This window comes from Globicephala melas, chromosome 7 (genome assembly GCF_963455315.2).
Source record: "Globicephala melas chromosome 7, mGloMel1.2, whole genome shotgun sequence".
NCBI lineage: Eukaryota > Metazoa > Chordata > Mammalia > Artiodactyla > Delphinidae > Globicephala > Globicephala melas.
This window is the reverse complement of record NC_083320.1, coordinates 114,655,190-114,682,067: the sequence shown is the minus strand read 5'-3', so window position 1 is coordinate 114,682,067 and position 26,878 is coordinate 114,655,190. Positions and strand designations below refer to the sequence as shown.

General features: G+C 37.0%; 1 protein-coding gene across 5 annotated transcripts in view; it reads left to right on the top strand.

Moving 5' to 3' along the window:
* The window catches only part of PTPN4 (protein tyrosine phosphatase non-receptor type 4), a 190,182-nt gene that overhangs the window by 98,751 nt on the left and 64,553 nt on the right, over nucleotides 1-26,878 (top strand). For all 5 annotated transcript variants that reach the window (XM_030849640.2, XM_030849639.2, XM_060302609.1 and 2 more), the window contains 3 exons: nucleotides 7,950-8,038; nucleotides 17,437-17,500; nucleotides 21,357-21,529. In XM_030849640.2, coding sequence (XP_030705500.1) covers nucleotides 7,950-8,038; nucleotides 17,437-17,500; nucleotides 21,357-21,529 — 326 coding nt within the window. The remainder of the gene's footprint in view (nucleotides 1-7,949; nucleotides 8,039-17,436; nucleotides 17,501-21,356; nucleotides 21,530-26,878) is intronic.

Below are 26,878 nucleotides of genomic sequence, written 5' to 3'. Positions count from 1 at the left end.
AAAAAAAAAAAGATTTGAGGGCAGGGAACGTGGGAATATTTGTTTCTTAAAATAACATCGTAAATTGATTTTTTTCTTGGTGTTCAGTTGTATGAGTTTTTAACACATGTGTAGTGTTCACGTAACCACAAACAGAAACAGAGCAGTTCCATCACCGCCACCCCCCACCCCACCCCACCCCCAAAAAATACACTGGCTCGTGCTGCCCAGCCTCCTACTGGTAAGTCCACCCTCATACTTACCCCCGGTTCCTGGCAACCCTGGTCTGTTGCCTGACTCCATAGTTTGTCTTTTCCAAAATGTCTTATAAATGGAATCCTGCAGTATGTAATCTTTTGAGACTGGCTTCTTTTACTTACAGTAATGCATTTGGGATTTATCCTAGGTACTGTGTAGTTCAGTAGTTCATGCCTTTTATTGCTGAATTGTATTCAGTTATATGGATGTACCATGGTTTGTTTCTCCATTCACCCACGGAAGGACATCTGGGTCGTTTCCAGTATTTTTTGTTTTGTTTTGTTACTAATAGGCCTACTGCAAACATTCATTTATAGGTTTTTGTGTGAATTTAAGTTCTCATTTCTGTAGGGTAATAATCCCAAAGTGGGATTTCTGGGTCATATAACAAGTGTATACTTAGCTTTATATGAAATTATGGAATTGTTTTCTAGACTGACTGAACCACTTTGCATCCCCACCAGCATCTTTGCAAGTTCCAATTGTTTTAGATCCTTTTAGCATGTGGCACTGTTTTGTTTCTTTTTAAGCTTTTCTGATAGGTGTGTTTTATCTCATCATGGTTTTACTTTGCATTTCCCTAATGACTAATGGTGTTGGGTTCTTTGATGAATGTCTGTTCAGGTGTTTTTCCCATTATTTAATTTGTTCTTTTCTTTTTTTACTCCTGTGTTTTGAGAACTCTTTATGTATGCTAGATACACTTTTTTTGTTGGATATGTGATTTGCAGATATTTTCCCCACTCTTTCTTTTGCCCTTTTGTTCTCTTAACAATGTCTGTCACAGAGCAAAAGAAAGTGATAGATTCTCATACCCCTTATTCAATCACTGATGGAACAGACATTTTAAAAATCAGCATAATATAGATTTTAGCAACATAGCAAACTATAGAATACTGTATCCGACAAGTTTGGAGTACATATTATTTTTAAATATGCAGAATGTAATTTCTGTTCATGGTACATTTAAGCTAAAAACAATAACAAAACGATGACTTTAAAAATCCTCCGAGTATTTGGAAATTAAGAAATATACTTCTAAACAAGCCATGGGTACAAATACTATCATTATTTCTACCCAACAGCCTCTGTGCACTGCTCTCAGACTCACCTAGAAAGAATAATAATCAGTTACCCCTAAGTTGGTGGTTAGGATCAATTGATAAAATAACAGGTATCAAATTAATCTTGAAAATATAAAATAATTTGAGCATATTAAATTAATACCAAGGAACATTGTGGGAGCTAAATTTAAATATTTATAAAGAATTTCTGACCTCTAAAAATGGAAGAAGCACTATCTCAGGAGTAATTGTTGGCCTAAGTAACTTGTTAAATGAATGGCTTGAGGGCTCACTAAATTCCTATCATCTTTACTAAAAAATCAGTCAATATTTATTACACTGTGAGAGTGGAATAAAATAGCATAATAGAGCTATACGATATCTATACCGTAGATCTTCAGGTTTAATCTCTGTTTTATAAAGAAGTTAGCATGATATAAACTCTTTGTTTTCCTAAGAAACTGATTCCTGGTTATCTAGATGTAAATGTAATCACAGAAGGCTCGGCCTTAGGTTTTTGTTAGGTATAGGATGCTCTAAATTGACCCTAAAACAGTTCTACCCAAGTTTTGGGCTTAATTGTGAATATCTTATTTCCATAGGTGTTTGTAATAATGATGAAGGTAATTCTACTGAAAAATAACTTTTGCCCTTCAAAGTTTCAAGAAAAGGAAAGCTTAATGATGCTATTTTGATTATTCATTTATTCATTCAGTGAACATTTATTGAGCACCTTCTATGTTGCAAGTCCTGTTTATAGACACCATGGATACAGCAGTGAGTAGATAAAATCCTACCCTCATGAAGCTTGCATTCCAGTGGGCAAGACAGACTATGAGCAAATAATTGAGTATCTTAGAGTGCATAGTATGTGATTCCATGGAAGTGAAGTTCAAGAATAGGCAAAATACCAGTCTATATCAGCAGAAGTCAGAACAGCAGTTCCCTCTGCAGAGGTGTTACTAGCTGGGAGGCTCCTGAGGGAGCCTTTTGGGATTTGGAAAAATGTATATGTTGGTTTGTGGTGGTTACATGTAAGTGTATATACTCAAGTTATGCAAGTTGTAAAATTTTGAGTTGTACACTTAAGGTTTGTGCATTTTACTGTATATTCTACTCAGTTTTCTTATGATTAATTAAAAGGTAATATATCAGATTGTGATAGATGCTGTGGAGAAAAATTAAGGTGAGAAAGGGGAGTGAGACAATCAAAAATGGGATATCAGAGAAGGCCTTCTGAGAAGGTGAACAGATGTTGAGGAGTTGTGCAGATATCCGTGGGGAGAATGTTCTAAGCAGAAGAAACAGCAGTAAAAGGCCATGAAATAGTGTGCTTTGCACCTTAAGGAACAGCAAAGTTCCATACCAAACAGTATGGCTGGTACAGTGAGCTGGAGTGGAGCGTATTGACAAGGTCCAGGTGGACCAGGACTTTCTAAGAATTTTACAGACTTTGGCTTTTAATTATAAGCAAGGCCAGTTGAGGGTTTGAGGAGATAAAAGACATGGTATGATTTACATTTTTTTTAAACTGTTTTTGGCCGCGTCGTGTGTCTTGTGGGATCTTAGTTCCCTGACCAGGGATCGAACCTGGGCCCCTGTCCAGGGTGGAAGCGTGAAAGCCCTAACCACTTGACTGCCAGGGAAGTTACCCAATCTACATGTATTTTGAATATGGAAGTGACAGCACTGACTGATGTATTGGCTCTAGGGTGTGAGAGAAAAAGGATTCAAGGAATGATTCCAGCGTTTTGGCCTGAACAACTACAAGGATGGAGTAACTTCAGTAATTTGTAACAATCAGAGAGAAGCAGATTTGAGAGGGTGGGTCAGGAGCTAGTCTTGGGACATGCAATTTTAGAATACTTTCATCAATCGAAATGAAGGAAGGCAGGCAATTCAGTATATGGAACTGGAGTTCAGAGGCGAGGTCTGGACTAGAGCCATACATTTGGGAATTGTCAGCTTACAGATAATATTTAAAGCCGTGACACGGGAGCACTGAAGGAACACAGCTAGTAGCAATTGAAGATTAGAGGTCCTCAGAGCTGGAACACTTCAAATTTTAAAGGTTAGATGAGGAAGAAATAGCCATTTAGATAGAAAGAACGCCTTTCAAAAAGAATGCCTTTCTTTCTGTCAGACACTTGTGTGTCTTTGAAGCCAGGTGAATCAGGTGTGGTCAACTATGTCAGATGAGAATTGGATTAGAAATGTGGAAGTTATTGTAATATCACCAGTATTGACTTTGTAATAGCAATTTTGGAGCTATTGTGATGGCCAAAGGCTGATTGATTAGAGAATATTCAAGAAAGACTGTGAGAACAGTAATTTTGAGAGATTTTACTGTGCAGGTTACAGATAATAATCACAGGAAACACCTTTGTAGCATCTACTATGTGCCTGACAACCTTCTTAGGGCTTATATATATTAATCTCATTTAATCCTTAAAACAGCCCTGTGAAGTAAGAGTATTATCATCCTTACTCTCCAGATGAGGAAAATGAGACACAGAGAAGTTAACTAATTTAATCATATGATATCTGTTTCTGTTTTAAGGTTCTTCAAAAACCTTGTTTTTAACCTGCATATATTTGAGGACTTTTGGACATATTTGTTCGAATAATCAAATAATTTAAAAATATAATCCCTTGAAACAGAGAAAAGAATCTCTTCTGTACAGTAGAGCTATATATATGATTTCATCTGTGTCACCCTAAAATATTCAGATCACACAGTGATTTTCCATATTCTGCTATGTGCTTTTTACTCATCAGGACCTGTCTAGACATAGCTTTTGTTTTTCTTTCCCCTTTTTGATTCTTCTGTATCTTTATGAAAGTATCAGTAGGTCATTACTTGTATTCACTTTCATTGAATAATTTGAGAGCACATAACACTGTTAGACCTATATAGGGCACACAGAAATATTTTTTTAATTATTAATGAGTGTGTATTATGGCTAACTTTATACCTAACTACATGAGAAATATACAAACATAATAATTTTAAACTAATGATATATATAGGGGAAAATCATAAAGCTAAAAGGTAAAAGTGAAAACAATTTCAACATATATTACAGAAAGTTTTTTAGTATTCCTATTTTATAAAGAGTCCCCAAAATAGAGTAACTTTTTAAAACATATAAGTAGAAATACAGGAAAAACAGAGATGAGCATGTTGAAGTATAACTTGGTATATAACCCCTTTGGAGTGCAAATACTGATATGAATATAATATTTGGCCACTTCCATTTCTCAGACTCCACCCTTTTTGTAGAGGTGTTCTAAATAATGTGTTCAAGGATTTTTATTACAGCATTGTCTGTAATATTAAAAATTTAGAGATCTCGAAATGAGTCAACAGAAATGGTTAAGAAATTGTGATAAATCCATATTTTGGAATAATACGCAGCAGTTAAAACTCATGAGTTAGAGGTATATATATTGATATGAAAAGATATCTACAAAATGCTAAGTGCAAAAGAAAAATTACGCAATAATATTTCCCAGTTTTTGTTGATTAAAGAAATTGTGTGGTTATAAACACTACATATTTATATTTTGTATATATAAACAAAGATCTAGAAAAATATACAGTGGTCCCCCCTTATCTATGGTTTCTGTTTCTGCAGTTTGTTACCTGAGCTCAACTGTGGTCTGAAGATACTAAATGGAAAATTTTAGTGGCTTTGTGTTATTATTGTATTCTTACCATGTGACTGCAGAGAGACTAGAATGGTTAAGTGGTCCCAGCGACTTAGTGGAGAGTAGAACTGTGGTCTCCACCAGAAAGGAGGGGAGGGCACACTGCAGGGCAGAGTGAATGGACAGTTGAGGCATGGGTAGAGAATATTAGAATATCTGTTCACAGTCCTCCGAAATCTCATCCTGTTTACATTGCTGCTTTGTAACATGTTGTAAGATAAAGCGCATACGCCTGTGTGTATATCTTAGTGAACATCTTTGTAAATACTACGCAGGTCAGCAGTAGGCTTTAGCCAGCCATTCCAGAAGCGCTTTTTATATACTGTACCAATCATAGCCCCTTCCTACATTGTTCTTCTGTGGTTTTATCACACAGTGTGCCTTCCTGGATACTAAAATTTGGTCTTGCTTTTTGTTCGTTTGTTTTAATTGAATAACTTTAAATGTGTTTTAATCCCTTCTTCCCTTACCGTTCCTTAGAATTTTCTTGTTAAAGAACTGCACCATTTCACCTGTAGTTTCACATAGTCTGGACTTTGCTGATTACATATTCATGGTACAATTCAGTACATTCTACTGGGCTAATGAAGTTTTCACAGAGAAGGTGGACTTGATCTAGACTTTGGTTAGGTTTGATTTGATTCATCAGAGAGACGTGAAGAGTTGAGAACAGCATTAATTAAAACATGTAATTATGGGTACACAAAACACGTGGAATGGCCTGATGGGAAGCAGGTTTTTACTAATTATAAAGGGGGAAATGAAATGGGACGGGGTGGTCATTTCAGTGCCAAGCTAAACAGCGGAGATATTTTCCTACAGATAATAGAGATCCATTCATTTCACAAATGGGTAGGCCTTTCTACATCTAAAAACCTGAAAGGGCGCAAAACAAAGGCCCTGCACTTTGCTACTTAGGTTCTAGTGAAGAAGAGAAAAAATAAACAGATTAAACAAGTCAGTGTATAGCGTTATATTAGATAGTAATAAGTGATAAGAAAAGCATAAAATAAGGTGGTCAGCGTTCGTTTTTCTATACACTGGAATTAATAGCATTTGTTTCCATAAAGGACGTAATACTTATTTTCTTGGTTCTCTTGCCCAACTCTGGCAGTACCTTGGGAACTGATACCTCAGTCTAGATAACTATGATTTGAGAATTTGATAGCTATATAGATAGCTATAATTTGAGAATTTGAATTCCTAGATATCCCTGCAGTGTTTTTTAACGTTTTTCTACCAACATAGCAGCCTGACTGCTTTACGTATTTATTGAGTTTTTCATATCTCTTTAATGGCATTCGTTCCTCTCAAGTGCTTGGTGGCCCTTGGTTGTATACTCCTTTCGTATTTGTGATTGCTACTTCACTTGGTCACGCGTGATGTTTGTCCTCACTGTGGCCTGTTTTAGGTGCTGGAGGAGGGAAGGAAGGAACTGCCGGGTAGAATGTGCCTATAGTTTGCTTTTTCAGTTTGGGGTTCTCCATGCCTTTTGGGGATCATTCTGTTCCTGTCCCCAGTATCCACACTTGCTCCACACTTGTAGACAGGCTGCACACACTTCTGTGTCCTGTAGCTCAGTCTAGATTGTAGGGTTGATAGGAGCTAATTATCTTCCTGCTCCTACCTGATCATCCTGACGGGAATTTGAGGCTTCCCCTTGGGCTGCGGTTTTCTGGAATTATTTTCTCTCCATAAATCTGATCTTATCCACTTTGTCTTCACAGACTCCTCAAAATGTCTGGCCCACTGATTACATACCTTTCAGTGTTATGGATTGTTTTCAAGTGTTAGGGATTTTTTCTGTTTTCATATATCTTCTCTGATGTTTTATGAGATTGGGAGCAGAAGGAATAAGCAGAGCGTATATTAAGTCGCCGTCTGTGAGGCTGGACCTGCCATCTTGCTTCACACTTCTGATTGACGTCCTTTAAACAGTGATTTAAGACTCCGATAATAGTGTGCAGTGGTGCTGGTTATTGCAAAAGAAAAGGAGCAGCCAGACAAATTAATATACACTGCTGTGTTTGGCCACTTACTACACGTTAGCTTACCTAACAGGCTAATTTAGGAATATTTCATTTAATTAGAAATTATTGAAACTACATTTTAAAGGTTTTTTCCTAGGGAGACAATTACAAAATCTTGATTATATTTTCATTAATTAGTTCTATCTTCTGATCACATAAATGCTAGGGATAAAAGCATTATTGCTATATTAGTTTGCCTGGAGTATATTTCAAGTCAAGAAGCAGAGCTATTTCAAGACTGATTAGCAGCTGAGAAAAGTTTTAATTCCACTCATTCTCTTAATAGTGCAGGTCAGCTGTTGACGTTGGATCAGTCAGCATGAGAACTCACCCATCAAAGCACAATTCAAATTTCCTTCTCAGGAGCCTTCCAAACTCTCCAGCAATTGTCCCCACTCTATACTCCCATAATGTTTTTGTTGTATTATGTCTGTTACAGAACTTCTCATTATATTGGAAATATTATTTTATTACAGGTTGCCCTTCACCAAACTCTGAACTCCAGGTTTTCTTCACTTTTGCAATCCTACCACCATATTTACACAGTAATTGGACCTTAATAGTTTTAGAAATGGAAAGATGGGTACTAACTTGTCATTCTATAAGATGAGAAGGTCTTTGATTTTCTATATCAAAGAGTCAGTCCCATTTATAAACTGTGGGAAATCCTGAAATCATTTTTGCTTTAGATTAATAAATTTTAATAATGCAACATTTAAGTTTGATTTGAAGTATGTCCTTTATTTTTATGATGTAACAGTTACCATATGGATTTGTAAATATTCAGTTAACTGTTGCCTTTGATGAAATGTCACACTGTGTAAAAAAAACTAATCATATTTTTAAAATATAACTTTAACAGTTTATTTTAGATTTGCCATTTTCTTTTTGTTGTTGTTTTTTGAAGGATCAAAGTAACAATGAAATTATGATTGGAGTGATGTCAGGAGGAATTCTGATTTATAAGAACAAAGTACGAATGAATACCTTTCCATGGTAAGAACTTCCATCAGTACTTTTGCTTTTACCATTATATTACCAAATACAATTCATATTAAAGAAAGTGGTTGTTGAGCTATTTAATGTTGTCATACAACTTTGTCCCACTTACTTGGAATCTACCAGAAGATACCTATTAAAATAATTGAATTATTTGTTTCCGAAGTATCTTAGTTTAAAGAAAACACTACTTTGCGAATTTTTCTCTTAGTCTCTAAACCTGTACTGTAGTGTAATAGCTAATATTGTCATATTTACTCTGCGTCTCACGCTGTGCCAGTTGTTTTGAATACAGTACTTCACTTAAATGCATTCAGTGGGTGCTAGTTTATTAGTTGGAACATGGGCATGGTTGCTGCAACAAAGGCCCCTTATTACAGTGGTTTAAATTGGTACTGGGAAAGTATGGTGGCTCCATGGGGTTTAAAACTCATGTTTCTTTTGTGTTATTGCTCTGCTGTCCTTAGCATGCTGTGCTTATCCTCGTCGCCCAGTGCCTCACTCACCGTCACTCCTATATCCCAAAGTGAGGAAGAAGGAGAGGTAGCATCTGCCATTTCCCTTTAAGGGGATAACTTGAAAATTGTAAAAATCATATTGATCACATATCCCTTGTGTGAATATCATATAAGTAACTCGGGTTTTTAAAAATAAACACAATGATTTTCTCTAGGGGAAGAAGCAAATACAAAAGAAATATATTGTATCAATCTGTTTCTCTTTATATCTCCTAAAAGAATCGGTCCAGATTTTTCAATATCTCTGATTATTATTTAATAGGTTTTTGTAATTAGTCACTTATATAACACTAATAGAAATATGATAACTGACAGAAGCTATTATTTTAGAAAATTGCCACAATTACGTTGAGAAAATAAACATAAATTTCCCCAATAGGTCACTACCTAGGAAAACATGAAATACAAAATATAAAATTGATGAAATGAACTTCATCAAAATTAGATATTTTTGCTCTCCAGAAGACACTGTAAAGAAAATGAAAAGGCAAAAAACACTCTTTTATAAAATACATATTTGATAAAGGACTTATCAAAAGAATGTAACGGACTCTTATAGCTCAGTAATAAGACAACTTGATTAAAAAGAATAGGCAAAATATGTGAATAGATACTTCCCCCAAAGGAGATATACAGATGGCAAATAAGTACACAAAAAGATGCTCAGTCATTAGTGAAACGCAGATTAAAACCGCAGTGAACTATTACTGTTCACTCACTACAATAGTTCCAATTAAAAAGAATGATAATACCAAGTAATGGCAAGGAAGCAAAGCACCTAGAAATCTCATATATTGCTGGTGGGAATGCAAACTAGTAGACCAACTTTGGAAAACAGTTTGGTATTTCTTCAAGGTTAAACATAGATTTACCATATAATCTGGCAATTCTATTCCTAGATATTTACCCAAGAGAACTGAAAATACAAGTTCGTATAAAGATTTGCACACTGTGTTCATAGCTGTATTATTCATAACAGCACAAAACAGAATTCCAGATGTCCATCAGTTGGTGAAAGGACAAGCAGATTCCACTTGCATTGGAATACTGTTTAGCAGTGAAAGAAATGAACTGTTTTACACACTAAACAATATGGGTGACCCTCCCCTCAAAACATGATGCTAAGTGTAAGAAGCCTGACACAAAAGATGACGTACTCTTTGTTTCTATTTATATGAAATTCCTGAGAACACACAGTATAAAGACAGCAGACCCTTGGTTGCCATTGGAACATTTTCAGGTGATGGAAATTGTTACATGGTGGTTTGGGTGGGTGGTAGTTACACAGCTGAATACATTTGTCAAAACTCATTGATTTGTTTGCCTAAAATTGGGATATTTCATTTTATATATAAATTATACCTCTATAAAGCTCATAAAGAAAATCAAAGGTCATTTAGTGTTTCATCTCACATCTTTTAAGTTCTTCCTGTATAATTCAAATTGTGTTATGTTCAGAGGAGAATACAAAACAGTTCAAGACATAGTCCTTGCCTAAAAGTGGGCACGTAAAAATTAATTACAAAACATAATAAGACAATTTGTAACTTAAATGCTTCAGAAGAGATAGTTACAATTGTTGACTTTCATAATGGTAAATGTGCATCTTCAATTTTAATACTTTTCTGATTTTACTAAAGACAGTTAAAATACTTTTTATTAATTTTACATTTTCTATGAATGTCAAAATCAGAAATAAATTCTTTTCAGGTGATGTGGTTAAAATGATAATCTAAGTTTTTCTGTATTTTCAAAATTATACAATAAAGATTCTAGAAGAGTTTTTGACAAATTACTTTGGAAACACCAAGGATATAATTTCACTAGGGAAAATTGTAATGGCCCTATGGTATTTGAGATGGTTTTTAAAGGATGAATAGAAATTTCTTCAGTGAGGAGGAAGTATGGAAGAGGTATGTGTGTATAGAGGGTTCAGTCAGGGAATTCAGGGTAAAGGTACCAAACATTTGCAGGAGCCTAATAGTAAGAAAGGACGTGGCAAGTTGAGGAGATGATGGGATATTTGGTTTGATTTTTTTTTTTCAGTTGTCTTCACTGAGGACAGAAGCAAGGGCACAAGAATTTAAGATATAATAATGTTGCTTAGGAGAGAAATTAGATTCAGATTGTGAAGGATCTTATATATTCCATATGCTGAGGAGTTGGTATATTATTTTATTATTAAATATTCTTGAAGGTAGTTTCATGTTGAGAAATAGAACTCATGTTTATAAGTCTTTATCACACAAGTTAGGTTAAAAAGAAGAATGTGAGCATTTAAGATATTGATTGGAAAATACTATATAGTATTCCTTTAAATTTTTATTTTCCAGAATTAAACTAAATAGATGGGATTTAAAGTTGTTAAAGCTACTAGACCTACATCATCCTGGAACATAAGGATTTCTTCTGATCCTAACTACTCATAGCAGTACATACTACAACATTAAGAGGACATTTATACATATACCACAAATTGCCATGATTTAAGATCCAATATCAATTGATTTCCAAAGAAAATCAGTCATTAAGTTGTGTGAAAATCATCAAATACATGGTTTACTTCTAGTTCTTAAAGTACGGATCTATTTTCACAAAAGCAACATACTTCTTATTAATACTACATGTGAATAGGGAACCATTTCAGCCTCATCATCTTTATTCAAATTAGTGTTCGTAGAATTGCCATTGCCCTTAAATTGATATTTTAGCAAAGTATTGTGGAAGTCTCCTTGAGGAGATCATAAAAATCACTTGATAAAAATGGAGTATGATTACAGCTCGGAATTACCAAATTTCTACATGAATGAAGAGTTTTGAGTAAAGGTGGAAGTTTTAGAGCTGATAGTTTTATAAGATTAATAAGGTAGGAAAAAAATCACTTGTGGATTTTAATGCATTGTATCTGTACCTTATAACCCTGCAACTTGGGTGTTGTTAGCATTGTTTTTATGGATAAGGAGTGAGAAATGCCAGAGAAGCTGACTGGGCCAGTGTTAACAAGTATGATGAGTATGAAGCAGAGCTTTAAATAAACCTGGGTCTTTTCCGTTTCTGAAACACTAGCTTCTCACTTACCTCTTCTCTCAAAATTAGAGCTATGTGTAGAAAAAGTAGTGTTCCATGTAATAGATTCCCTCATTTCCTTCCACATATGGTTATCCCTAAATTATCCAGTTCAAGTTCATCCTTTTAAACTGTTGAATATTGAATTGGGAGTTACTTGGATTCTATAATTAGACTTCATTAAAATTAATGCTCATCAAAAAACATCATTAGTAAAATGAAAAGGGATGGAGAGAGTTCTGGTTCCCAGTCCAGCAGGTAAAGACTTTGGAAGTTGTCACCCCCTGTCCTCACAAGAAAAAAAAAAAAAACTGAAAAAACTCAAAATCAGCAACTCTTTTTAGATCCCTCAGAGAATTGAGGACACAGGGCATACTTACTGCAGCTCTGAAAACTGGAGAGACAGGTGAATACAAGGCATGACAACTTACCAGGACTAGAAGCCACCGCTGCAGCCACCCCTGGTAGGAGTACATGCAGGGTGATTGACAGATTGCTGGAGATGGAGCAGAGACTAGCTTGGACTAAGTTACTTAGGGAGGACCCCTCGTTCTCATGAGTTTTACTGCCAGGCACCCCACCAGGATCTCAGGGCGAAGATTGGAGAAAAATCCGCTTGTGTTCGAAGGGCAGGGATGGAAGTTGAGCAGGACAGTAACCGTTTTGAAATATGCTCAGAGCTTTCTGCTCTCCTTAACAAAGATCTGCCCTCAAGGAAATCTATTTTACCAATACTTAACCAACATGTGTTTTACCAGAGCCTAACCAAGGTGGGGGAAGGGAAGCACCCATTTCCAGCCCTCTCTGTACTTCCTGTTGCAGCTAGGGAGGGGTGAGCTGACGGGCACCGAAGGGTGCAGCCAAGGGGCTCAGACCACTAAACCCGAGACCTAATCACAGGATTAAAGACGAGTTCCTCCCCAGCCCCAGACTTAACTGACACATCACCAGGGCTCCTGTATAATAACAAAGCGTCACAACTTAAGTCACTGCAAAGCTCAGGCTAATTAAGGACTGTCTTGGGAAACCCAAAGACAACAGGAGAGACAGAAACCAGAATAGTAGAGCAAATAGCGTCAAGTGCCTGCCTCAGAGACTGTTCCTTTGGAACAGTCACAATTTGATTGAATTCGTTCCTGAAGCAATTCATGGCCCAGGGCGCTGCTGAAAATAATAGAGCAGTGTGTTGGCAATTAGAGGAGTTCTCAGCTGGGTGTGGTTTTTGAGAGAATGGGATGATTAGTACCCCTGGTCATCTCAGTATTCCTGTGGGCACACCCAGAGCTGTGCTTTCCTGAAGAGCAACAGCAGAAGCCTAAACTGGAGGTTGAGGGTGAAGATAGAGTCCATGTACGTAAACTACCAAATAACAGGAAGCTGGGAAGATGGGAAACAAATCCGTACACTCACTGCGATGCAATATGTAAAACATCTGGTTGCCAGCAAAATATTACAAGACACACAAAGATAAAGGAGAGTATGACCCATACACCTGAGAATAGACAAGCAACAGTTATAAGTATACATGTGCGTAATAACACAGTTTCAAAATACATGAAGGAAAAAATAAGGAAAAATAGACAGTTCTACAATCGTAGTTGGAGATTTGAGCATATCCCTCTCAGAACTCAATACAAAAACTAGACAATAAAAAATCAGTTGAACTAGTTTCAAGCACTATCAAATCTCGTGGCTTAATTGATATACAATACTGAAACTGTGCGACTCAGACTGCACTTGAACCCATGGGCGGGGACTCAAACCCAGCCAGAACCCGCTGTCTTTTCATTGAGATCACACACATGGTCTCAGGACTTACTGAAGCTCAGGTTCTTTATGTCTAATCACAGAAGGAATTCAGTGAGAGACAAAGTGATAGGTAAGAAGTGGATTTACTTAGAGAGAAACACACTCCACAGGCAGAGGGTGGGCCATCTCAGAAGGCAAGAGGCCCCAAAACATGGTGTGGTTAGTTTTTATGGGCTGCGTAATTTCATAGGCTAATGCGTGGCAGGATTTGTCAGCTGTTTTTGGGAAGGGGTGGAGATTTCCAGGAATGTGGCCACCGCCCACTTTTTGGCCCTTTGTGTTTGGCCTCGGAACTGTCATGGCGCCTGTGGGAGTGTCACTTAGCTAATGCATTACAATGAGCATATAATGAGGCTCAAGGTCTACTGGAAGTCGAATCTTCCGCCATCTTGGATCTAGTTGGCTCTTACCAGTTTCTGTCATATCCAATGGCTATGTCATTCTTTCAAAGGTTGTGCCCTGCTCCCCTTCCCTCCTGTTTCAATACTATGCCTAGTAACAGCAAAATACACATTCCTTTCAAGGGTACATGGTTTGTTTACTAGGAGAGAAAATATGTTGAGCCATAAAACAAGTTTCAATAAATTTTTTATTGAGTTATAATTAATATAACATTATATTAGGTTCAGGTGTACAGCATAGTGATTAAATATTTCTATACCTTATGAAACAGTCAGCACAGTAAGTCCAGTTATCATCCGTCACCATATAAAATTATTATAGTATTATTGACTATATTCCCTCTATATACATTACATCCCCATGACTTATTTTATAACTGGAAGTTTGTATTCTTAATCCATTTAACATTTTTGTCTTTACCTGCACCCTTTTCTCTCCTCTGGCAACCACTCATTTGTTCTCTGTATCTGAGTCTCTTTTTGTTTTATTTTTTAGATTCCACGTATAAATGAAATCATAAGGTATTTGTTTTTCTCTTTCTAGTTATTTCACTTTCATAATACCCTCGAGGTCCATCCATGTTGCCATAGTTGGCAAGATTTTATTCTTTTTTATGGCTGAGTAATATTCACACACACACACACACACACACACACACACACACATACACAAACACATCACATCTTCTTTATCCATTCATTATTGATGGACACTTAGGTTGTTTCCATATCTTGGCTGTTATAAATAGTGCTGCAATGAACACAGGGGTGCATAAGTCTTTCTGATTTAGTGTTTTCATTTTCTTTGGATACATACCCAGAGGTGGAACTGCTGGATCGTATGGTAGTTCTGTTTTTAGATTTTTGAGGACCCTCCATACTGTCTTCCATGGTGGCTGCACATATTTACATTCCCAGCAACAGTGCACAAAGATTCCCTTTTCTCCACATCCTTGTCAACAGTTGTTGTTTCTTGTCTTTTTGATAATAGCCATTCTGACAGGTGTGAGGTGGTATCTCATTGTAGTTTTGATTTGCATTTCTCTGATAATTAATGATGTTGAACACCTTTTAATGTCCCTGTTGGCCATGTGTATGTCTTTGTAAAAAATGTCTATTCAGGTCTTCTGCCCATTTTTTAATCAAATTTGTTTTTTGATACTGAGTTGTATAAAAAAGTTCTTTATATACTTGGATATCAACCCCTTATTGGATATCTCATTTGCAAGTATCTTCTCTCATTTGGTAGGCTACCTTTTTGTTTTGTTGGTTTGCTTCACTGTGGAGAATCTTTTAATTTGATGTAGTCCCATTGTTTATTTTTGCTTTTGCTGCCCTTACCTGAGGAGACATAACCAAAAAATATTGCTAAGACTAATGTAAAAGAGGTTACTGTCTGTGTTTTCTTCTTGAAGTTTTATGATTTCAGGTATTACATTTAAGTCTTTAATCCATTTTGAATTTATTTTGTATATGGCGTGAGAAAGTTGTCCAGTTTTCATTTTTCTGCATGTAGCATCCAGTTTTCCCAACACCATTTATTGAAGAGACTGTCTTTTCTCCATTGTATATTCTTGTCTTCTTGTCATAGATTAATTGACCATGTGAGCATAGGTTTATTTCTGGGCTGTCTATTCTCTTCCACTGATTTATGTGTCTGTTTCTATGCCAGTACCAGACTGTTTTGGTTACTGTAGCTTTGTACTATAGTTTGATGTCAGGAAGCAGGATTCCTCCAGCTCTGTTATTTCTCAAGATTGTTTAATTATCCGGGATCTTTTGTGTTTCCAAACAAATTTTTTTTTTAACTTTTCATTTTATTTTGGAGTATAGGTGATTAGCAATGTTGTGATAGTTTCAGCTGTACAGCAAAGTGATTCAGTTATACATATACATGTATCTCTTCCATGCAAATTTTGAAATTATTTGTTCTAGTTCTGTGAAAAATGCCATTGGTATTTTGATAGGGATTGCATTGAATATATAGATTGCCTTGGGTAGTATGGTCATTTTAACAATATTAATTCTTCCGATCCGAGAATACAGTGTATCTTTGCATCTGTTTGTGTCCTCTTCAGTTTCTTTCATCAGTGTCTTATAGTTTTCCAGGTTTTACATCCTTAGGTAGATTTATTCCCAGGTATTTTATTCTTTTCAATGTGATAGTCAATGGGATTGTTTCCTTAATTTCTCTTTCTGATAGCTCGTTGTTAGTGTATAGAAGTGGAACAGGTTTCTGCATATTAATTTTTTATTTTGGGGTCCTTTTTTGTGATTTTCATTTCTGTGTTTACATTGCCCATCTGTTCTTTGTTCTTGCTTTCTACTTTATCCTTTGGAGCTCTTAGCCTGTTAATCGTAGTTGTTTTAAACTCCCAGTCTGATAAGTCCCACATTCCTCTCATATCTGGTTCTGATGCTTACTCTGTCTTTACATTGTGGTTTTTGCCTTTTGGTATGCCTTGTAATCTTTTCTTGATGGGCAGATAGGATACCCTGGTAACAGGAACGCTGTAAATAGGCTCTTAGTAATGTGGTGGTGAGGTGTCGACAGAAGGGGGTTTTCTGTAGTCCTGTGATTAGCTCTCAGTGTTTTAATGAGCCCAGGCCTCTAGACTGTGAGCTTCACAGTGTTTCTCATTTTTTTTTTCTCTCCCCTTGGGTGGGACAGGATGGCTAGAGTGGGCTGGACTTGGGTATTTTCCTCCCCCAGGTCAGGCTCTGGTTAACAAGGGTATTTTCCTCCCCCAGGTCAGGCTCTGGTTAACAAGATTCCCCTAAAGGTAGGCCTTGTTGAGAGCAGAGTGCTCTGGCCTAGTTCAGCGTGGTTTCTTTCCCTTTCCGTGTCGGAAATCTGAGGGTACTTTTCTTTGGTATTTATTTTCGGAATCTGTTTGAGCTTCTAGAGCTAAATCTCACAATACCGTGAGGTCCGCCCTATGACTGGGGCCTCTTGGGGTTTTTAACTCTCAGGGTTGACCACGCTGAGCCTTCCACAACTCATAAAATACAGTTCAGATTTTCCTACCCTGGCACTGCTTCCTCTGGCAGTTTCTGCTCCTGAATCTTCTCTGGGAAGCTCTGGTTCCCTGTACTCAGCTGTTGGTCTCTCAAATCTTGGGGGTAGCCGTTTGCCCTGTGCTCTTCCCTTCCTTGTGTATTTAAGAAGAGTTGTGGATTTTTCAGTCTGTTGAGCTTTTTACTTGTTGCCAGGATGGATTGGTGATTTCCAAGCTCTTAACGTGCAGAAAACTACTTGCAGTTTTAAAGAGTAAATAACTGTATTATTGGTATTCTTAAAATTTTAACTTGTGATATGTGTTTTTATGTATTTCTTTAGACACAAAATTGGGAAATGTATAGTTTACAGCAAAATGTTCTGATAAAACTAAGCTCAGTTGAGCATATAAATTCTAATTATTTTTTCACGAAGCACCAAAAACTTTAATAGATTCTTTATGTACTTTATATATGTATATATAATTAAATATTTAGACATTACTAAACATACAGTTAAAAGATTATTTTTTAATTTTTTAGATTAATATTTTTATCTTTGTTCAATATTTTAAATACTCCAATTCATTCTCTTTTTATCCAGGTTGAAGATTGTAAAAATTTCTTTTAAGTGCAAACAGTTTTTTATTCAACTGAGAAAAGAATTGGTGAGTTGATCTTATTAACATAACTTAAGTCCTTTAAGAAATAAGTCGTCATTCATTACAGAACTTTTCGTGCAAGTAAATGTGTTAATACTGTTAATAACTGCCTACTCAGTTAAGTAATTCACACTTTATGACAAAGTATATCCCTAGTGTTTCTGTGGTTCTGATCAGAAGTTATTCTAGATATCTGTTCTGCTATCTCTTGAACTTAGAAACTGGTCTCAATTGTGATGTTCATTGTCGTCCCCAGGGTCCATTCATGAGGTCAGTAACTGAGCATTTATATGTCCTTTTTCTTTCTTTCTTTCTTTTTTTAAACTAAATCTACAGCACTTCCTTTCACATAGGAGTACATTTCATTTGGGGGATTCTGAGCGTTTAGTTTTGTTCCTAGTTAATGAACGTGTAGTACATTTCCTCCCTTTGTTGGACTGATGTCCTTTTTGTGTATTAAATACAACACATTATCACAGAAAGTACAGTGTTGGAAAGAATTTCATCTTATAAATGATTTAATCTATTTCATCAAATTAAATTACCCTTATCCTTTGACTGACATTACTAGACGTCTTGACAAATTAATGCACATTTCAGGATGTGTATATGTGTATATGTGTATAAAATGTATTCAGGGACTTCCCTGGCGGTCCAGCGGTTAAGACTTCGCCTTCCAGTGCAGGGAACGCGGGGTCGATCCCTGGTCGGGGAGCTAAGATCCCACATGCCTCGAGGCCAAAAAACCAAAACATAAAGTAGAAGCAATATTATAACAAGTTCAATGAAGACTTAAAAAAAAATGGTCCACATCAAAAATACATAATTAATGAATAATAAAATAAAATGTATTCAAAGCCTTAAAATATATTTGAATCAAATGTATTTTATAGAGGATATTGATCTACTGACTATGATTCATCATTATACTCACAAAACATAGACGTTTTATTTCAAGAGAGTTTTTATTGAAATAAAACCAACAGAAATTAAGTATAGTGCTTGGTAAGTATATAATGTACAATGTTATTATGTAGAACATTACTACCACCCTGGCAGCTGGTATTATTACTAATGGAGTTGACGCCTACTAGCAGTCATTAACTCTCCCAAAAGGTAAATATTATTCTCATTTGTATCATCGTGGATTAGTTTGCTTAGTTTTGAATTTTAAAATCTAAAATCATACAGAACGTTTTCATTTTTATCTGCCTTCTTTCCCTTAACATTGTGAGATTCATTCGTGTTGTTACACCTAGCGATAGTTTGCTCCCTTGCTGTGGAATTCTACTGAATGAATATACCATACATTAGTTATTCATTCTTACTATGTTAGTGGACAGTTTTGCCATTTCCACGTTGTGACTATTATGATTAATGCTGTTAATGAACATTCTTGTACATGTTTCAATAAATGTTTAGAGGAATAAAATATAATAAATCATATCTGGAAACTAGAGAACAAACATTTTACTTTGATAATTATATTGGTAGGAGGCGGTGTTTAAGTCAACTTTTCCAATTTGCTCCCCATTATAGTGCTATTGTTGTTAGTAACACTAATAATATAGTATCTACCATTTCTTAAAGTCTTACTGTGTGCCTGGTAACGTATCAACCGTTTTCATATCATTTAATCCTCACAACCATTCTCTGAGGGAGTGTTAATGCATACAAAGCAACTGTTACACAGAATTAAGAATTCTCTGGTGATCAAGAAGTGATATTTTAAGCATATCATCTTCTAATATCACAGCTTAATATTTATACATGGGCATTTTACTGTATTTTAGTCATAGAAGGTATCTTCATGACCTTTTGATAGGCAAAGATTGCTTTAATAGGACATAGAAGGGAAACTAACATTAAAGGAGAAGATCAGTAACTAGAACTGGTTAAAATTAAGAACTATGTTCGTCAAAAGACATGATTAAGAAAGTCAAATAGCACAGAATATGTGTATGATACACACACACCATCTATGTCCTTGGTTGTGTATCCAGCCCAACCCAGAAGTACGCTAGTGACTTGAACAGACACTCCAGAACTGAGAATATCCCCATGGCCAGTAACATGAAAAGCTGTTGAACCTCAATTAAGCATCAGAGAAATACAGATTATAACCAAAATGTGATAATTTCACGCAACCACCAGAATAGTGGAGCAAAAAGATGGGGAGCCAGTGACCGGGGAGTGTGAAGAGCATGCGCTGCTGGTAGAGGGGGTGCCTGTCAGGCTGATCATTTTGGCAACGGCTGGGCGGCACCGACCAGAGGTGAGCGCATGGCATCTATGGCCCAGCAACAGAAATTCGCACCTACGCGCATCTGACAAAATACAGGAATACACACAGGAACAACATTTTCACATCACCAAACTAGAAACATTAAATGTCTGTCAACGGTAAACAGGTTAATAAACTGTGGTCTGTTCACATGAGAGAATAGTGTGTAGAATGAAGTGAGTCAGTTACTGCTTCACAATTACATGGAGGAATATAGAAACATAATATTGAACAAAAGAAGTCAGACCTAAAGACATACATGTATGAGTCCGTGTATGTAAAGTTGAGAAACAAGCATGATAACCTGTGGGCATAAAAGTCAGAAGGTGGGCTCACGTGTACAGGTTATGTGGTATTAACCTGTGGGCATAAAAGGCAGAAGGTGGGCACGTGTAGAGGTTATGTGGTATTAACCTGTGGGCATAAAAGGCAGAAGGTGGGCACGTGTACAGGTTATGTGGTATTAACCTGTGGGCATAAAAGGCAGAAGGTGGGCACGTGTAGAGGTTATGTGGTATTAACCTGTGGGCATAAAAGGCAGAAGGTGGGCACGTGTAGAGGTTATGTGGTAGAGACGGGAAGACAAGGTGCTCGGAGGCGCTGCTTAACGGTCCATTTCTGGACCTGGTTGCAGTCACTGTGTGAAAATCATAGCTCTACACCTATGACATGTATGCCTTGCTATAGATAGTTCAGTGAAACCATTTATTTAAATAGCAATTTGTGCCAAATTTTTAAAGAAAAATTAAAGAAATGCTTCTGTTGCTGCTTATTTTAACTTTTTAATTAATTAATTAATTTTTGGCTGTGTTGGGTCTTTGTTGCTGCGCGTGGGCTTTCTCTAGTTGCAGCAAGCGGGGGCTTCTCTTCCCTGCGGTACATGGGCTTCTCATTGCAGTGGCCTCTTGTTGCAGAGCACGGGCTCTAGGCACGTGGGCTTCAGTAAATGTGGCACGCAGGCTCAGTAGTTGTGGCTTGCAGGCTCTAGAGCGCAGGTTCAGTAGTTGTGGCGCACGGGTTTAGTTGCTCCACGGCATGTGGGATCTTCCCGGACCAGGGCTCAAACCCGTGTCCCCTTCATTGGCAGGCTGATTCTTAACCACTGCGCTACCAGGGAAGTCCCTGTTGCTACTTATTTTAAAATAAGAATTTCAAAATAGTGTTCGGAAGTGCTGAAGTGTTTTTATTTACTTATTTACAATCTAGACAGATTTATAAGTTTAGAGATACTGTTGAAAGGTCTGTTGATGTATCTTAAAGTTTAATTTGTGGGCCAGGATTGTATTTTGAAATAATTATAGCTACTAAGTTTTGAAAATAGATACATATCAAGTTTTAAATTTGTTTCTAACTGTGTTCTAAAATAACAGTTCCTATGAGTTGTAATATTACCAAATGAGGTCCACATTTTGCAAACCTTTCCATTAATTGTACTGCTTTTTTATGGGATAAGCAAAAAAGACACAGGAAGGGTTAGTGTTTGTAAAGGTAGAGTATTTACCTGTAAAAAATAAATTAAATGGAACATTAGATCCTGACATTCTCATGATGTTCTCTGCATTTTGTCATTTATTACAGCATGAATCTAGAGAAACATTATTGGGATTTAACATGGTGAATTACAGAGCATGTAAAAACTTGTGGAAAGCATGTGTAGAACATCACACATTCTTCCGTTTGGACAGACCGCTTCCACCTCAAAAGAATGTTTTTGCACATTATTTTACATTAGGTTCAAAATTCCGGTATTGGTAAGTATTGCTTATGCTTTGATACTTCAGTGGTGGATTTTTTCCTCCTTTTAAAGAAAAGTCTAGTTTACTGAACCATAGAATCTCTTACTCATGCGCGCCTACTAAGTCAAAGTCTTCGCGGGGTTTGGCCGCTTTGTCTAATCAGCAGAAAGTTCTGTAGGTTCTCATTATAAAGCCAGACTTGAGAAACCTGTTCCATTACCTGTATTCCAGGTCGTTATTTCCTAAAGTAAATCAACTGTATTTAATTAGTTACAATCTACTCCTGCTATAATTTCCATTGTCTTTGTTAAATATTTGTAAGATGACTTTCTCGTGAAGAAAATATTTAGATGTGGCCCAGAAAAGATTTGTATTGTAAACCTCAAGCATTTATAAATGCCCCATTTGTAAACAGAAAATAAAACACAACAGCATAAAGCGTCGTACAGGATATACCATTAAAAACACATCCTCCTTCCAAATAAAAGTAGCCCCAAAATTCAGTATCAGCACTTAACTAGAATTAAGGAAATTGTAACCATAAAAAAGGCACAGCAGATTCTTAAGTGGCTTGATGTCATGATTGGCTCCCCTGTCACCATCCTAAAAGCAGTACTGGGAAAGTAAGGTGTTGGTACTTGTAAATTTAAAGGTAATTAGGTTTAGGGAATGAGCATGACATCGGTAGTGAGAGTCAAAGAAAAATCTAAAAGTCTTATCTATTGGTACTAAATCTTAGCAGGTACAGAAGAAATCTCCAGTGAGAGAACAGTGCAGACCATACTGGTATTCCTTCAATAAATTTAATTCCTTACCTAAACGACCACCGGGGTTGTTATACAAGAACTATACTTAACTTTAGCAGAACTGTTTCTTCCCTCTGACCTTGAAAATATGACATACACGTCAGTATACACACACCACTTCAATTAGGCAACAAAGAAATTAATAGAATGTAGTAACCAGCCTTTAACCATAATTTAAACCAGTCTCAGATGGAAAAAAAAAAAATCAAGTAATTTCCCCAAACTATACCACAGAAAACAAAATCTAGTCACGATGACTACAGATACCAAAGACATTTGAAGAAACCTGTTTGGGAGAAAATCATCCCTGAAACAGGATGAAATTTCTACCTGATATTAACAAAAAGAAACTAGCTCAAGGGACTTGCCCAGCGGTCCAGTGGTTAAGGCTCTGCACTGCCACTGCAGGGGGCATGGGTTCGATCCCTGGTCAGGGAACTAGGGTCCTTCATGCCGCATGTTGCAGCCAAAAAAAACCAGAACAAAACAAAAAAGAAGGGAAATTTCTCATCATGGAAGTTGAAGCGCTAAACAGTAAATTAAATAATTCTTTAAAAAAAAAGCTCAAGAACTATCTAATTAAAAAAGAAAATACTGGTTGAGGGCAGCAACACTTGCCGTTCAGGCTGTTATTGCCCTTGGGGGAATATGGACCTAGTACTGGCAGATTTTACATTTTTAAAACAGTTTTATTAAGGTGTAATTGACAGAATAATTTACCATATTTAAAGTTTAAAATGTCATGTTTGGGGATGTATATACATCCATGAACCCATTACCACAATTAAGATAGCAAGCATATCCACCCCGGGATTTTCCTCTTACCCCTCTGAAACCCCTTTTCTCTCTCCTCTCTTTGTCCCCATGTATCCGCTGGCCCGCTTTCTGTTTCTATAAATTGGTTTGCATTTTCTAGGGTTTTATATAAATTGAAAACATATATTTTGTTGTTGCCTGGATTGATGGTTCATTTCTTTTTATTGTAGGGTAGTATTCCATTGTGTAGATATATAACACATTTTGTTTATCCATTCACTGAATTATGGATATCAAGTGGGTTGTTTCTCTGTTCGGCTTGCTTCCGGACTTGGGCTATTACAAATAAAGCTGCTGTGAACATTGATGTGGAAGGGTTTGTATGGACATTTGCTTAAGTTCCCGTGGTTAAATACCTAGGAGTGGAATCACCGGATCTTAATGGTAGATGTGTGTTTAACTTTGCGAGAATCTGCTGGTCGTTTTTCCAAAGCACGTGTTATCGTTTTACATGCCCACCATCAGTGTATGAGAGTTCTAATTCCACCAGATTCTTACCACTGCCTCCTGGTATCTTTTCATTTGACTAGTTTTCTGAAGAGCATGTAATTTTGATAAGTTCAATTTACCAGTTTTTTCTTTCATGGATCTTTCTTTTGGTGTCATATCTAAGGAATCTTTGCCTAACCCAAGGTCACAAAGATTTACTCCTGTTTTCTTCTAAGAGTTTTACAGTTTTAACCCTTACGTTTAGGTCTATGATCGATTTGAAAGTAATTTTTGCATTTGGTGTGAAGTATGGATTGACGTTTGTCTTTTTACATATGGATATCCAGTTGTTCTAGCATTTTTTGTTGAAAAGATTATTCTTTCTCCACAGCATTGCCTTTACACCTTTGCTAGAAATCAGTGGTCCACATTTGGGTGGACTTATTTCTGGACTTTTTAATAGTAAGTCTTAAGTCCAGTAGTATTAGTCTTCCAACTTTGTTCTTTTTAGAAGTTGTTTTGAATGTTCTAGGCCCATTGCAGTTTCATCTGAATTTTAGAATTAGCTGATCAGTTTCTACAAGAAGGACTTCTGGGATTCTAACTGGAATTGTGCTGAAACTATAGATCAGTTTCAGGAGAATTGGCATCTTAAAAATATTGAGTTTTCTCTACTAGAGCTAAGCAGTGAATTTGGTAGGGTTGCAGGATACAAAATTAATGCACAGAAATCTCTTGCATTCCTATACACTGACAATGAAAGATCAGAAACAGAAATTAAGGAAACAACCCTATTTACCTTCGCAACAAAAAGAGTAAAATGCCGAGGAATAAACCTACCTAGGGAGACAAAAGACCTGTATGCCGAAAACTATATAAGACACTGATGAAAGAAATCAAGGATGACATAAACAGATGGAGAAATGTACCATGTTCTTGGATTGGAAGAGTCAACATTGTGAAAAGGACTCTACTACCCAAAGCAATCTACAGATTCAGTGCAATCCCTATCAAATTACCAATGGCGTTCTTCACAGAATTAGAACCAAAAATGTTATGCTTTGTATGGAAACACAAAAGACCCCGAATAGCCAGAGCAATCTTGAGAAAGAAAAACGGAGCTAAAACGTAGGAAAAACGCTCTTTGACATAAACCACAGCAAGATCTTCTCTGACCCACCTCCTAGAGTAATGAAAATAAAAGCAAAAATAAACAAATGGGATCTAATTAAACTTAAAAGCTTTTACACAGCAAAGGAAACCATAAACAAGACAAAAAGACAACCCTCAGAATGGGAGAAAATATTTGCAAACGAAGCAACAGACAAAGGATTAATCTCCAAAATACACAAACAGCTCATGGAGTGCAATATCAAAAAAACAACTGAATCAAAAAATGGGTGGAAGACATAAACAGGTATTTTACCAAAGAAGACATACAGATGGCCAGGAGGCACATGAAAAGCTGCTCAACATCACTAATTATTAGAGAAATGCAAATCAAAACTACAACGAGGTATCACCTCACACTGGGCAGAATGGCCATCATCAAAAAATCTACAAACAAGAAATACTGGAGAAGGTGTGGAGAAAAGGGAACCCTCTTGAACTGTTGGTGGGAATGTGAATTGATATAGCCACTGTGGAGAACAGTATGGAGGTTCCTTAAAAAACTAAAAATTGGGACTCCCCTGGTAGCGCAGTGGTTAAGAATCGCCTGCCAATGCAGGGGGCACAGGTTCAATCCCGGGTCCGGGAAGATCCCACGTGCCACAGAGCAGCTAAGCCCGTACACCACAACTACTAAACCTGTGCTCTGGAGCCCGCGAGCCACAGCTACTGAAGCCCTTGTGCCTAGAGCCCGTGCTCTGCAACAAGAGAGGCCAGCTCAATGAGAAACCCATGCACCGCATGAAGAGTAGCCCCTGCTCACTACCACTAGAGAAAACCCATGTGCAGCAACGAAGACCCAGTGCAGCCAAAAATAAATAATCATATCTTCAAAAAATGTATGGATGTACTAATTAAAAAAAAAACCAAACTAAAAATAGAACTACCGTATGACTCAGCAATCTCACTCCTGGGCATGTAGCCTGAGAAAACCATAATTCAAAAAGATACCTGTACCCCAGTGTTCATTGCAGCACTATTTACGATAGCCAGGACATGGAAACAACCTAAATGTCCAATGACAGATGAATGGATAAGGAAGATGTGGTACATATATGCAATGGAATATTAGCCATAAAAAGGAAGGAAATTGGGTCATTTGTAGAGATGTGGATGGACCTAGAGTCTGTCATACAGACTGAAGTAAGCCAGAGAGAGAAAAACAAATATTGTATGTTAACGCATATGTGTGGAATATAGAAAAATGGTAACAGATGAACCTGTTTTCAGGACAGGAATAGAGATGTAGAAATAGAAACCGATGTGTGGACACGGGGGAAGGGGAGGGGTGGGACGAATTGGGAGATTAGGATAGACATATATACACTGCCATGCGTAAAATAGCTAGCTAGTGGGAACCTGCTGTATAGCACAGGGGGCTCAGCTCAGTGCTCGGTGACGAGCTACATGGGCAGGATGTGGGGTGGGGTGGAAGGGAGGTCCAAGAGGGAGGGGATATGTGTATACACATAGCTGATTCACTTCATTGTACAGCAGAAACTAACACAACACTGTAAAGCAATTATACTCCAATAAAAAAAATATTGAGTTTTATGACTCGTGAAACATGGTATATCTTTTTATTTACTTAAATTTTCTCTCAGCAGTAGTTTTCAGCATATACCTCTTTCACATCTTTTCCAAATGTATCCTTAATTATTTCATGTTTTTGATGCTATTATAAATTGTCTTATTATATTTTAATTTCAGATTGTTCATCACAGTTAATTAGAAATGCAATTGATTTTTTTTTTTCTTTTTCTTTTTTGCGGTACACGGGCCTCTCACTGTTGTGGCCTCTCCCGTTGCGGAGCACAGGCTCCGGACGGGCAGGCTCAGCGGCCATGGCTCACGGGCCCAGCCGCTCCGCGGCATGTGGGATCTTCCCGGACCGGGGTACGAACCCGTGTCCCCTGCATCGGCAGGCGGACGCTCAACCACTGCGCCACCAGGGAAGCCCGCAATTGATTTTTTTATGTTGATCTTGTTTTGTTAAACTTCGCTTTTACCTCATTTATTTTAGGAGCTTTTTTTATAGTTGCCGAAAGATTTTCTTCCTAGAGGCCAAAAACGGTTTTAATTTTTCCTTTCTATTCTGATCCTTTTTATTCCTTTTTCCTTACTTGTTGCCCCAGCTAGAATC